Raw genomic sequence first — 13068 nt, forward strand, 5'->3', positions numbered from 1 at the left:
TCAAACTGCAACCAGCAGTTGATTGACCCACATTTAAAATTCAGAGGAAAGAATAAAAATACACAAAACAAATGTTTTCTCTCTCACATAGCAGCAGCCACTTCCTGTCCCTTTGTTTCCAGGGAAACTGCCTGTCCTGCTGCTGCCCCCTAGTGTCCGGAGGGGGAACTACACTCAACATGCTGAATAGTAAAACAGTTTAAACTGCAGCTTCTAACTGATCCTGTAGTTAAATCATCTCACTAAATCTGGAGGTGGTAAATCTATTACAGGGCTCCAGAGTGCGCCTAAAAATCTGTGGAGTGCGACCAGATATTTCCACTGGTCGCACCAGTGCACCTGAAATTGATCACGTCATATTAAATGTAATATTGGGTGTTGTGCTGCACGATTCATCTAATTGCGATGTGAGCAGCTAGTGCAATTACATAACCGCAAAATTGGCTGCTGCGATTGCGATTCAATGTAGGATAAATGTGCGCGCGTGTGTCTATACGTTCCAACTGCTCCTCTCGTCTTTTTGGTAGCGCCCCTCTGACAGTGTGTGTGTGTGTGTGTGTGTGTGTGTCGGTGTGTGTGTGTGTATCTGCGCGCGCACCTACACGGCGTGCAAGACGGTTGCCGAGTCGACAGCAGAGTAAACAAACAAACATGGACGCCGACGCGCAGCAGCATCCATGCTGAACTGTGACGGAAAACAAAGGCATATAAAAGAGTTGCCTACCATGAACTGTCTTTGGGTTGAAAAAAAACTCCTTCAACTCAGTATCCGTCTACCTGTAGTCCAAAAAAATAAAAAAAATGCGCACAGCTGCTGCTGCAGACGGGCTCAGAGAGTCGGCACCGTGCGCATCAACAGTCATTCAAAGCAGCGGTAGTTATCATACAACCGGACGGTGTAGAAAGTCCTGTCAGTTAAAAATAGTTATCCAGTTTTCAAATCCATGTTAAAATCGGCAGGATATAGCATGTGATATAGAGCTAGTTAGCTTAAAAAAAGTTGCTAACGGTGTCAAATGTGTTGTGTTCAGGTCACCTCGGTAATATAAATTTTAGGCAAAGGTAAATAAAAGGTCATCATGGTGTGTTCAAATGTAACAAAAAAAAAAAAATTTTGGTTTTTGGAGAGAAATTTTAATAATACAGTTTTGGTGAAAAACTTGTTTTTTCAGCAATATAAAATAGATAGTAGCCTAACTATGGAATTATGACCTGTTTAACATCCTATCTTGAGCTCTGATCATCTTATGAGCAATTAAAGCAATAATACCAGTTATCTTTCAACAAAATAATAGAAAAGTATGGATAGTGGTATCGATAAAGACCCGGATCGATAAGGAGACTCGATAATGCTTATAAAGACTATTGTCTTTGGAAGAATGCATTTATTTTAATGGGGAAGTATTTTTTTTTTTTATTACATTTTTTAACTATAATTTTTATTATTTTGAAAACAGTATAGGCCTAGTAGAAGCTTTATTTTTTATATTTTCACTGATTCTTAATATGTGCTTGTTTTAAATTGAGATCAGGTATCGAAGCTGTCAATATTCTCAAATCTTCCTTGAAAACCAAGAAAGTAGAATCATAATAGCCTACCATTTATTATATTGCGTCGCAAATCGCAATATTGGCCACTATAATCGCATTTCTCCAATTCATGCAGCACTAATTTGGTGCACCCAAAATATATGCTGGTGCACCTAGATGAAAAAGTTAGGCGCACCGGTGCACCCAATGAAAAAAGTTAGTCTGGAGCCCTGTATTATAAAATAACCTAAATCCAAGTGCTACAAAACATTAGATATGAAATCATTTTAGGGAAAGATGAAAAACATTACAATTGACAGTCTGTAAACTAAACTCACGTGCAGCTGCTGGGAGGGACGGCCGAGCTGGCTCCAGACGGCCGGAGAGTTCCAGCTCCTCGTCCTCCTGCAAAGGGCTGAAGCGGTTACCAGGCGATGGATCCACTGTGACGGGGTTTGGGAGAATCCACAGCTCACATCCTTCCTCTTTTTATCCTTCTTTGCCGAGCTGTTGCTCTCTGGTTTACCACTGACTCCGCTCCTAAAGAAAGGCAGTGAGAGAATGAGTGAGTGCCATTTTAAGACCTATTCTTTTTTAAGTGCACTCTAAGCATCTATGAATCCAAACTTTCCCACCAGGGATGTCAGGGCTGAGTTGTTACCGTATAAGGTTAGGTAATAAAAACCTCCACATTATAAACCCACTAAGAGAGAACTGCACCCGCACTCCAGCCCGAGTGTAATCCACTCTTCAGAAAATGTAGAATCTTTTTTAATAACTTCTTGTAAAACAGTCAAATGAAAGGTGGCTCTCCTTTTATAATCTTATATCCCACTAAAATCTTAAAGGTGCAGTGTGTAATATGACATTATCAAGTAAGTTCTAGAAAGTTTTAGAATGCAACGCTCCCTGGGTAACCCCAACCCTTTCGAATAATAACAGAAGCTACAGTGGCCTTCAAGGACAAGAACAATTCTAAATTTTAAACAATGCACCTGATGACATTCCAACTATGACACTTCCAAAATGGCGGTGACAAGGCCTTGGTCCAAAGTATGGAGAAATATGGACATATATGAGACCCTTTCTAAGGAAAAAAATAATAATTAAAAAAAAAAAGTCAGCTATTATGCACTAAATTATATCGCTTCTCGGCCTTTTGGCTAAGATCAACAAAGAGCAAAACTTCCAAATTCGTTATTTGGAAGTTTCAAATTTCCGTGGTTATTAATATCCAAATTCCCTGGTGGCGATGGCATCTTCGGCCACTATGCAGTCGGCGGAGTCCGGGCTGAGCATCAAGAACACGCTTCGTTTCCAGTCGACTGATAGAGAGAACTTCCCTGACCGTCTCACCTTCGGGAGATCAATCCTCTTCGCCGCGCTGAACCTGAAGCCAGCGGATGTGGTGTGTCTGCAGCAGAATGCCGCCAGTGGTTTCTACGACTTGACCCTCGCCGTGAGCAGCCGGATGGCAGAGGCACGCGAGGCTGCAGAGCAACAGTCTGGCGCCGCCCTGGAGGCCTTCAATGTCATGTCTCTGTGCCGTAACAGCTTCAGAGTTGTTACTGTCCACATGTACAATCCATGGGTGACGGAGGAGAGCACACGCTACTTCCTGAGCCGCTACGCCACTGTCCTGCCCGGCGTGAGGGAGATCCGGGACGCACTGGGCCTTTGGACGGGAAAGAGACAGTTCCGGGTTCAGCTGAAGGATGACCCACAGGGCCAGGACGGCTTCCTCCACCCGCCAGCCTCCTTCACCATCGGCGGCAACCGTGGCTTCTTGATAAACGCGGGGCAGCCAAGATTTTGTCGACGGTGTAACACATACTGGCACACAGCGGAGTCCTGCAGCCAGACGAGGTGTCGTAACTGTGGCGGAATTTGGCTTGGCGATGGCCGAGCTGGCTCCAGATGGTTGGAGAGTTCCAGCGGGATCCTCATACTAACCCTAGAAATAGATCAAATATAATAATTATATACATCTCTCAAGGGTGCTTTGTTTAATTATTCAGTTTTACTGTTATACTGTGTGTTCATTCTGCTGACAATATCTCCTGACTTTTACCCAAGTAGAATTTAAATGCAAAACATCAGCTTATAATGAGACATGCTGAAAGTGATGTTATTTTCACTGTACAAACGACCTAAACTATAAAGCCTTTAACACAACACGAGACAATAACATCATATTTATATACAGTTCACCATTTTAAAGTAGAAGGCGTTTCTGTTTTAACCACTTTAATTTTCCATTCACATATAGAGGGGGTGCACCGTTCCCGGAGGTACTACAATACCGGGTCGATGCGTGGAGTGGACGGAGCAAGCCCCTATTCCATCTCCCTGTTCCAAAAATCAATTTAATATATGGTCCCAGGGTAGGGGACGTATCAGATATTAAACTGATAAGAACAGATACTACACTTGATCTTAGCCAAAAGGCCGAGAAGCGATACCGATAATGGTTCCGAGGTAAACGAGTCAATCTTGGCTCCAACTGTCCCACTCAGGGTTTCAGTGAAAATAAAACTTTTTATGTCAAGATACTAAACAAGAATAATGTAGATTCGAGATGATAATGAACCACTGGTGCTGCGACATTTAAAATAAAAAGTAGTTTTCACTGATGTTCCGGGTTGTGCCGTCAAGATAGGAATACGAGTAGAAACAACTAATTTATCATATTTTCAGGCACAGGGACGTAATAATATATGTTACGATTATACGTGTTTGTATATTACATGTTTTTTTCATATATATATATCTCCATGCCGTTTAACAAGCCATTAAGTTTAAGCAGGAAAATAATGTTTTAACGATTAAATAATCCGTTCACAACAACCAGCAGAAATCCAACGGCTGTCTCTCGTGGAGAAAAGAGCGAACTGAACACATCAGCCGTTTATCTCATGTTAGAAAAAAGTTATAATTTACCGTAAATACCATACTAACCTAGCACAGCATAAATTACCATGATGGAAATTGTGTCAGCCTGTCAAACTGTAATGTACTGTCTGGCACCTTAACATTCTTTAAATATAGCCCAAGTACTGTATTCAATTTAACAAAGCAAGGTTAAAGTCAAAGTAATGGTGAAGGTGAGTCCGACATCTTCGACAAGACACTGAACCCCAAATTGCTCCCGATAGTTAGCTTAGTTAGCTTAGCACCCTAGTGCTAAGCCTACCCTGCGTGGTAGCTGCTGCAATCGGTGTATGAATGTGTGTGTGACTGGGTGAATGTGTACAAAAAAAACAATGTAAAGCGCTTTGGGTATGTGATAAACGGAGATATAGCGCTATACAAGTCCATTTACCATTCGACTGAATAAACACCAACAGCGACGGGTAGGCCCAGCAATCACACGAGGCTAAACCACGTTAAATATAGAGATGTAAAAAACTTCTAGTCCTGCTCAAAAACTATTTTAAACAAACCCACTCACCGGGAAGGTGCTGTCCTGTAAATATAATTAGCTGCAAACTCTTGAAAATGTATTTCAGCAGGATCAACTGCTGTAGTTTACTAATGACGGTGTAACCACCCGTTAGTAGCTGAAAAAACGGAAACAGCCGAATTCACCCGCTGTTAATAAGCAAAGCCATTCTGACCAATATCCAAATTATTTAAACAAGCTACTGAACCAAATGTGAAATTAATTTAGCATTTATTGTTTTGCTAGCAGTTAGCGTTAGCTCGGCTGCTGCGGTGAAAACGAAACCTATGAGCGAAACACATAGAACTAACCGCACCATTTTTTGCTTCTCATTAACTTGTGTCTTAATAGTTAACGCTACAGTATATCTACAGGAGATGTTATGTTGTTCAGTGAAAAGTAAACTTACTCAAAGTCGTCTTGGGCTCGGTAAATCATCGAAACGACGGTACCGTGAAGCGGAGAAGCCCAACGGTCAGTTGCTTCGCAGTGACTTTTTTACGCTAGCTAACGCCTACCGCACGTGGGATTGTACAGATCTGTCCCCCGGTGACCTGTCATTTTCTGCTACCCGTCAGATTTTGCTCCCTAGTGGTTCTGCGCATGCGCATTCCGAAAATAATAATCCTGCGTGAGCAGCCGTCACATTCTGCTACCTTTTTGGCTGATGTCGAGTGGGGACAATTAGCATACGTCATGCTAGGGATGGATGGATGGATGGATGATGCCAGTCGCAGGTGAGGTCAAATCATTTGCTTGGTGGTTCATATAGGAAGTAGGCTAGTAGCAGTGTTATTATTTTTTCGGGATCATTATAAGAAAAATTAATTTCTTTATGACTACCATGTCTATGAATAAAAGCTCTATGTGACATGAAATTGTGGTCACAAATAAATTCCAAAGCCTGAGTTTGCAGGGGCATCACACAAAATCCTTTATCATCATTTCGTCAAGTAGGCTATAAAATACAAATCTCATATAAATGCAGAAAAGAAAAAGAAAAAAAACATACAAGGTGTTATTAGAGCCTTCAATGATCAATAGGTGTTATCATTAGACCGAATTCAGAAAATGTGAAAAGAAGAGATGAAGAAAACAGAGTGCATTTAACAGTCTTACCAGAAGGGTGTGATATTGTATTTTATTACTTCCAACTGGTCCTTGTTTGGTTCATTATGAATGTAGAACCTATTATTTACTATCTATGTGTAGAACACTAAATTATGCAATTTCATGTCTAAATGTCTTTGTCAGTCTAAAATTATTTAAAATACTTTCTTTACTGAGATAAACCCACCTATTATTTTGTCTGATCCTTAGCAAGATGTTGACAATATAAGGTTTTAAAATAGAAATATTTCATTGATATGTTGCAGTCAACACACTGGTCTAAATGTACATGTCAGTTCAGTGTAGGTGATTGTGTTCACTGTAGGTTTATGTTTCTAAGTGTATAGGTGCACACACACACACACTTCCTGTTTGACATGTTCTACCAGGTGTGTCACAGCACGAATACCCTGTGAGTCAACCTCTAATACCTGGTCTGATTGGGCAATAATGTGTCTGCGTTTACAGGTGAGTATTAATTGGTTGGTACAGGGCTAGGGAAGGGGGAAGTACTGTAGTAAGTAAAGAATATAGGAGAATATAGGCTTATGTGTGTTGGCTATGTACCATTCTTTCCTCAAGAGTGTGGGTGTGTGTGAGATTGCGGAGAGCTGAGTGAGTGAGTGAGTGAGTGTATGTTAGCTCAGTAATCTCTTGCCGAACCTGTCTGATAGGTGTGGGCTGGCTGGCACTGACTTGCACAGAGAGAGAGAGAGAGAGAGAGAGAGAGAGAGAGAGAGAGAGAGAGAGAGAGAGAGAGAGCAGAGGAACTACAGCAGCAATCTCTCTCACACACACAGAGACAAACACCTGTGAAAAGGACGGTTGGAGCAATGGAGGAAAGGCTGCTTTGAATTGGAAATACTTCAGAATGTGAAATAACCCGGAGGAGATTCTTCTGCTGCGGTTTCGACCAATGGGTCTGGGATTCTAATGTGGCATTTCAGGCTCTGGGACGTACAAGATGTGGCTGTGTTTCTCAGCATCACATTGTATATGTGTCACCTAGGTAAGAATTAACACCACACATGTCTAAACCCTGCTTTACTACTCAAAGATCATGTATTTGACTGTTGTGTTTGGGTGCTTGTCTACATGGCTTTACAGTTTGATATTTGGTCAGGAAACAGCCCGTTTGAAAAGGAACTTAAAATAATGTCTATTAACTTTTACAGGATGCAAAGACAAAGGGGGGATTAGGGATTTGAGATCTTTTTTTTTTACTCCCAAAAGTGACATTGTTTGGACTGTAAACAACTTCAACAAGTTTCACTGCTCTGATATTAAGCCCACAAAACTGAATATAGAAAAATTATACAATAAAAGAAATAAAGACCCTTAAATAATACAAAATACAACGTGGTTTAAAGCAGTTATCCATTGATAAACAATATATAAACGTGTGTTTTTTATAAATAAATACAAATTGCAGTTAGAGTAGAAGTCCACCATTACAATATATTTTGTTTGTCTTGGTCTTAATTGGGTTTTGAGTGGGTTAAGATCATGGCAGGAGTTCAAACTGTAGATAAAAACTCATAATATTATCTCAGGTTCTGCTTCTTGACTTTGGCACAACAGTAGATAAACACAACAACACGTTCCCAAGGCTGTTGACATGTAAGCACCAGACTGTCCTGGAACGTTTGAATCCTAAATAAGAAAAACAACTACGCAACCTCTAAGAGACGATTGTCTAATGATCTAACAATGTTCTGAATAGCATTTCTTTATAGATTCTGTCGCACAGAAACACAGTACGACTTGTAAAATATAGCATAGGTAAAAGGAAATGTGTCTTGGGCAAAAAGTGCTAACAACTGCATAAAAACACATACATTAAAATATCAATCAATCCATTTGTAGCAGTAGACACTACAATACGATACAATTCATTGACAGCACATAACCAGACAACAATGTATGCCTGCTTTAGGACAAGAGAAGTAAGTTTATTGCGTAATTCTCATGTAAACCGAAAGGGCAGACACTTGTTCCCACACCGTCTTGTGTTCTTAGTCAGCGTTGGTATTTCACAGGTGGAATTTTCATTGCAGCTCATTGAGTAAACACGGCACCAGCCCAACCAGATCCCACCCAGAAACTCCTGTAAAAATATTTGATAAGGGCCGGTGAAAAACACAGTCTATAGGGCCAAATCTGCTGCTTCCATTTGACTTGGTTCTTCTCAGCTTGTTTGGCGAGTTTCATTCCTAACAGCAAAGCTCAGAAAAGATCAGTGACATGTTATGGCTTCCCATGGAATTAAATGCAAATGCGTCACAGTGTTTTGGCCAGCAACAATGGTTAACTGTGCGATGATATGCAAACCGTACCAGGTTAAAATATTTCCTTTTTATAGCGCTGTAATGCGTCATACACTGACAGTGACATACTTCCACTGTAATGACTGACTTAACCTGGATAAAGGTTAGACAGGAGCTAACAGTAGGCTGGGTAAAGTGAATGTGTTTAAATGCAGTGTTCAAAAGAAGCCTGGCTCTCAGTGAAACTTCCCAAATGACAACAATTAATAATTATAAATAAAGCGAATCAGGCAACTTAACAAATCTTATGGACGGATTGAACATGAACAGAAAGCTTCCAGTTTCTGAAGGCATTAAAAGCCTGGAATGAGATTTTTGACCTCATGTGCTCGCTTTGTATCAGAGCAGATCTTTGACTTTATCGAGATATTCTTCTGTAAACAACACAAGTTATTATCAGTGTATAAACTTTACAGTCTGATATGAGATTTTAGTGTTAAAATAAATATAAACTTTATTTACATGTTTTAGGTTAAAGCACATTCACTTTCAAGGAACCAAGATAGTTAATTCTTTATGGACATACATATTTTTGTTTTTCTTCTCCAAAAGGCTTGTTACAGCAGTGGCGTAGGTAGAAATTGGATTGGCCATCAACATTTTCCTATAAAAAAAGGACTTCTAAAACACTTGAAATTAGAAAAAGGACAAACTGAGAATAACTTCATTGATGAAACAAGGTTCTTTAAAACATAGAGTTTAATATGGGGGCGCCCTTAGCTCAGTTGGTAGGGCGCCCCCCCCCCCCCCCCCATGGGCCTCGGCCAGCAGCGGACCCGGGTTCGATTCCAGCCCGCGGTCGTTCTCTGCATGTCACTCCCCTCTCTGCCCAATTTCAACTCTGTCTCTACACTGTCAATAAAGCATAAAAATGCCAAAAAAATATCTTGAAAAAAAACAAAAAAACATAGAGTTTAACCCATTTCTTTTCTCCCCGGTAGCCAAGGCGATCTCCGTCCACTCCCCCCAGCGTAGCCTCACCAGGTCTGTGCAGGAGAATGTCTTTTTCTCGGTGGATGTTTCGTGCATCGGGATCCCAACCTTTCAATGGAACTTTATGTCTGGAGCCGTGAGCCGCACCATAGGAACATGGCGGCCCGACGGAGACAGCAACATCACTCTGGACTACAGCAGCAGAGTGCAGGCCTACAGTAACGGCTCTATGGGCCTGTCCGACCTCAGGTTACAAGACGGAGGTTACTATGTCGTTACTGTCACAGAACCTACAGGAAGCAGCAAGGACGCAGGCTTTGTCCTGAAGGTCAACGGTGAGCTTCTGAGCTTCACTGTGTGTGTGTTTGTGTGTGTGTGTGTGTGTGTGTGTGTGTGTGTGTGTGTGTGTGTGTGTGTGTGTGTGTGTGTGTGTGTGTGTGTGTGTGTGTGTGTGTGTGTGTGTGTGTGTGTCATTCCTTAAGACGTTAAAGGTTGAGTCAGTCATTCTTGAGAACTCTTGTTGTCAAAATCACTTTTTATCATAATCAGTGAATATCTCCTCACGGTCTGCAACCTATCCTTAATGTGTGTGTGCTGGAGAAAAAAAAACTGGTGTTGATCGCAGCTATAGGCTCTGCAAGTTGGTATGTAAACAAAGGGTATGAACACAAAAGGGGCCCACCGTGGCTAGCAACATGCCAGTTTAAAGAGCCTAGGCTGTGTATTGACTCTGGATATTGTTTCAGTGCAAACAGTACGATCGTGAGGAGATATCCAATATTGACAAAAATGTATTCTCCAGAATCGCTGACTTACTATGAGTGCAACAGACTGTTTCTCCAATGTCTGAAGGCAGTGAACCTTAAATGTTTGTTCACTGTAAATCAGATCTTTGACATTATCGAGGTCAAAGATCTTCTATAAACAGCACAAGTTACTATCAGTTGATTTTTGATAAACATTTCAACCTGATATGATATTTTAGTGTTAAACGATTGATGTCATAAAAATTGTTTAATATAGTTTCTGTTATGTATGATCTTGACAATTCGTTTTTTTCTTGACATTCCTGACACAGAGCAGAGAATTTGTACCTCATCTCTACATACAAACTGAATTCCATCAACTTTGTTGTGTGGTTGAAAGTCACCTTTGTAGTCAGTAGCTTACCACCAGTAAAACATTTTGCAGTTCAATCAGCGGTGTAAGATTTACACAGTTTTAATGTGGGGGAAAGCCAAGTCCAAACAAAAACTATGTAATTTTGAATGCATTATCAAATATTTTATATTATATTCCTTATATGGTAATATAACCACATACACAAGGTAACTAGACAACATTCAGCTAACACACTGGCACCACTCAGACCCACCTCTTAAAGTTTTACAGTCGTGCAGTGGAAAAGAAAGCAGTTTTCATCACTGGACTCCTCACATCCCCTTCATGTAAATACCTGATTTGGCTAAAGAAATAACTTACAAGGACTCTTTTATTCCCACTTTAAACAAAGCCAAGCAGACACAACTTGTTTGTTCATTTTCTTTTGTACTTCTTTTACTTGTTGTAAATCAATCTGATTTGTGGTTTGATTCTCCAGAGGTGCTGTATGAGGACCTGCAGTACCTGTCTGTGTCGGCCGTAGTGCTGGCGGGTTTGGTGGCTCTTCTCATGTTGAGCATGTGGCTGCTGGACAAAGCTTACAGGAAGATAATGGCCTGGAGACGGAGGAAAGAGATGCCAGGTAAAACTACGGGTAAACTCACCCTGTGTTTGGGATAACATCACAAATACCCTTTTTATTGTGCTACACACTGCAGCTGACCATAAAGAGAAGTTTTACATTTTGAATGCAATATGCTAGAACTTTTACTCCTATCTTTAAAGGTGCTACGAGGAACCTTTAAATATTTCTGAAACAGTCTCATTTTTCCTCTGATGATCATGAATTACATGTAACAGCAAACTAGACCAACAGTGCAAAGAATGCTATTTGTATATAGTTTTTCTGAATGCCTTTGTCATGGGTATACGCTCACCCAGGAACAACAGGTGGCCTAGTAACAGTTCTACAGCCTTTGTCCAAAAGAATTTACACAAACTGAAAGTTAATGAATGCAACAGCAGCATACAAAAAGAGTCAGTACGTACACAGACACGTCAAGAGCACATTCTGGTGAACTTTGCTTTACGTATCAAGCTCTCACAAGGTAAACTTCACTTCACTACTCAACGGGAGCTTTGTGAACAGAGTAAATAAAAATGGAGTTAAATGGTTGCAAGTACTTCTACTTTTCATGTTAAATTATCCTGTTTGAATATTGTGAAGGAGATTTTGTGGCCACTATAATAAATGCTAAATTACTTATCATAGGTCAATGAGTGGGAAAATGTACTTAAGGGGACAGTGCAGCAAATTAGAAGGCATACTAAAATAAGTCACAGATGTAAAGTAAAATAGTAAACAAAGTAAGTACCAATGTATATATAAAAAAGGCGCAGTCCGTTAAATAAGGTGTTCAAAAGTAAGTATTACTAAGTATTACAGCAAGGTGTAGGCAAGGCAAGGCAAGTTTATTTATATAGCACAATTCAGACACAAGGCCACTCAAAGTGCTTTACAGGGGCAAGATTAGAATACATAAAACACATTATAAAACATTTAAAAGCGAATAAAAGAAGCAAATAAAATAAAAATTGCAGGTTAAAATGGAGACACATTATAAAACATTTAAAAGCTAATAAAAGAAGCAAATAAAATAAAAATTGCAGGTTAAAATGGAAACAAAAAAGTCTTCAGACTCGATTTAAAAGAACTGAGAGTGTACATTGAACAGCGATATTTGTATCTGTTATTTTGGAACAACCTGGCAAAATAATTTCCTTTGTTCAGAATTAAGTACTTTTATCTTATATTTTTCTAGATGATGGGTAAAATATACTTTTTATATTAACATGTTTATATTAAAAGCTTGTCCACCATATAGTTTGTTTACTTAGTTTAGTTTTTTTCTTACTTGCTGTGTCATTGTGTGAATATGATTTGATGGGCGTGAATGTGGGTTGCAGTAATCTTTTGTGTCCGAGTATATGGGTGTGTGAAAGTACAAAGTTCTCTCATAGTCTTATAACACCAGCTGGTTAATGTTACGATTCTGTATTGACCAAGTTTCATTCTCCCTTTGAAACAGAAAATGACGCGACAGAGCTGCAGCCTCTTTGACGGAAAGACGTGGAGATTTGCTTCGTATCCGGATTGAGACTCACCACAGACTGTTTATCTAACGTCATGGGGACTGCTTTATAAACACTGTGTACATAGACAATAACGGAGGGATTTCTTTTAATGAGAACACGTTACTTACATCCTGTAAGACCTGTACTATGTTTACATTTTGTATTTAATACTCATGCGTTCACACATCACTGCTGCTTACACTGTTGGGTTTAATGTAAATAAATCACTCATGTTCTTCTGTATTTATTGAACAAGAAAATGAATCCTGTGATGCTATTGGCTTCTTCATACTATACTACTAGTAGCTGTAGTTTGGTCTGGCTGTGCGAGATAAGCTTCTTCGCAAAACAATCTTTCTAACTTTGAAAAACTTCTAAAATGATACAGCAGGTAGTTTTTAAATCGCAGTAAAAGATGTACAACTATATGATTATGAATACTTTCTAGGTCTTTAAGAGTGAATGTTTTAAAAAGTTAAAACAAGAAAA

General features: G+C 39.8%; 1 protein-coding gene across 1 annotated transcript; it reads left to right on the forward strand.

Annotated features, from left to right (window-relative positions):
• The first annotated feature begins 6652 nt into the window (after positions 1-6652).
• vstm5 (V-set and transmembrane domain containing 5) lies at positions 6653-12822 on the forward strand. The gene is made up of 4 exons (XM_080053894.1): positions 6653-7091; positions 9351-9677; positions 10943-11086; positions 12534-12822. Exons 1-4 carry the CDS (start codon positions 7016-7018, stop codon positions 12563-12565), a joined length of 579 nt encoding a protein of 192 aa, XP_079910020.1. The 5' UTR covers positions 6653-7015; the 3' UTR covers positions 12566-12822.
• Positions 12823-13068: the final 246 nt, after the last annotated feature.

Source organism: Ammodytes marinus, assembly GCF_949987685.1.
Source record: "Ammodytes marinus genome assembly, chromosome: 3".
In the NCBI taxonomy this organism is placed as follows: Eukaryota; Metazoa; Chordata; class Actinopteri; order Uranoscopiformes; family Ammodytidae; genus Ammodytes; species Ammodytes marinus.

What these genes read in the sequence shown, in the direction of transcription:
- vstm5 (XM_080053894.1), top strand. Translation starts at nt 7,016, where the DNA reads ATGTGGCATTTCAGGCTCTGGGACGTACAAGATGTGGCTGTGTTTCTC. An exon ending in CTTTGTCCTGAAGGTCAACG is followed by an intron (nt 9,678 to 10,942) that starts GTGAGCTTCTGA and finishes TTGATTCTCCAG; the next exon opens with AGGTGCTGTATGAGGACCTG. An exon ending in ACGGAGGAAAGAGATGCCAG is followed by an intron (nt 11,087 to 12,533) that starts GTAAAACTACGG and finishes CCTTTGAAACAG; the next exon opens with AAAATGACGCGACAGAGCTG.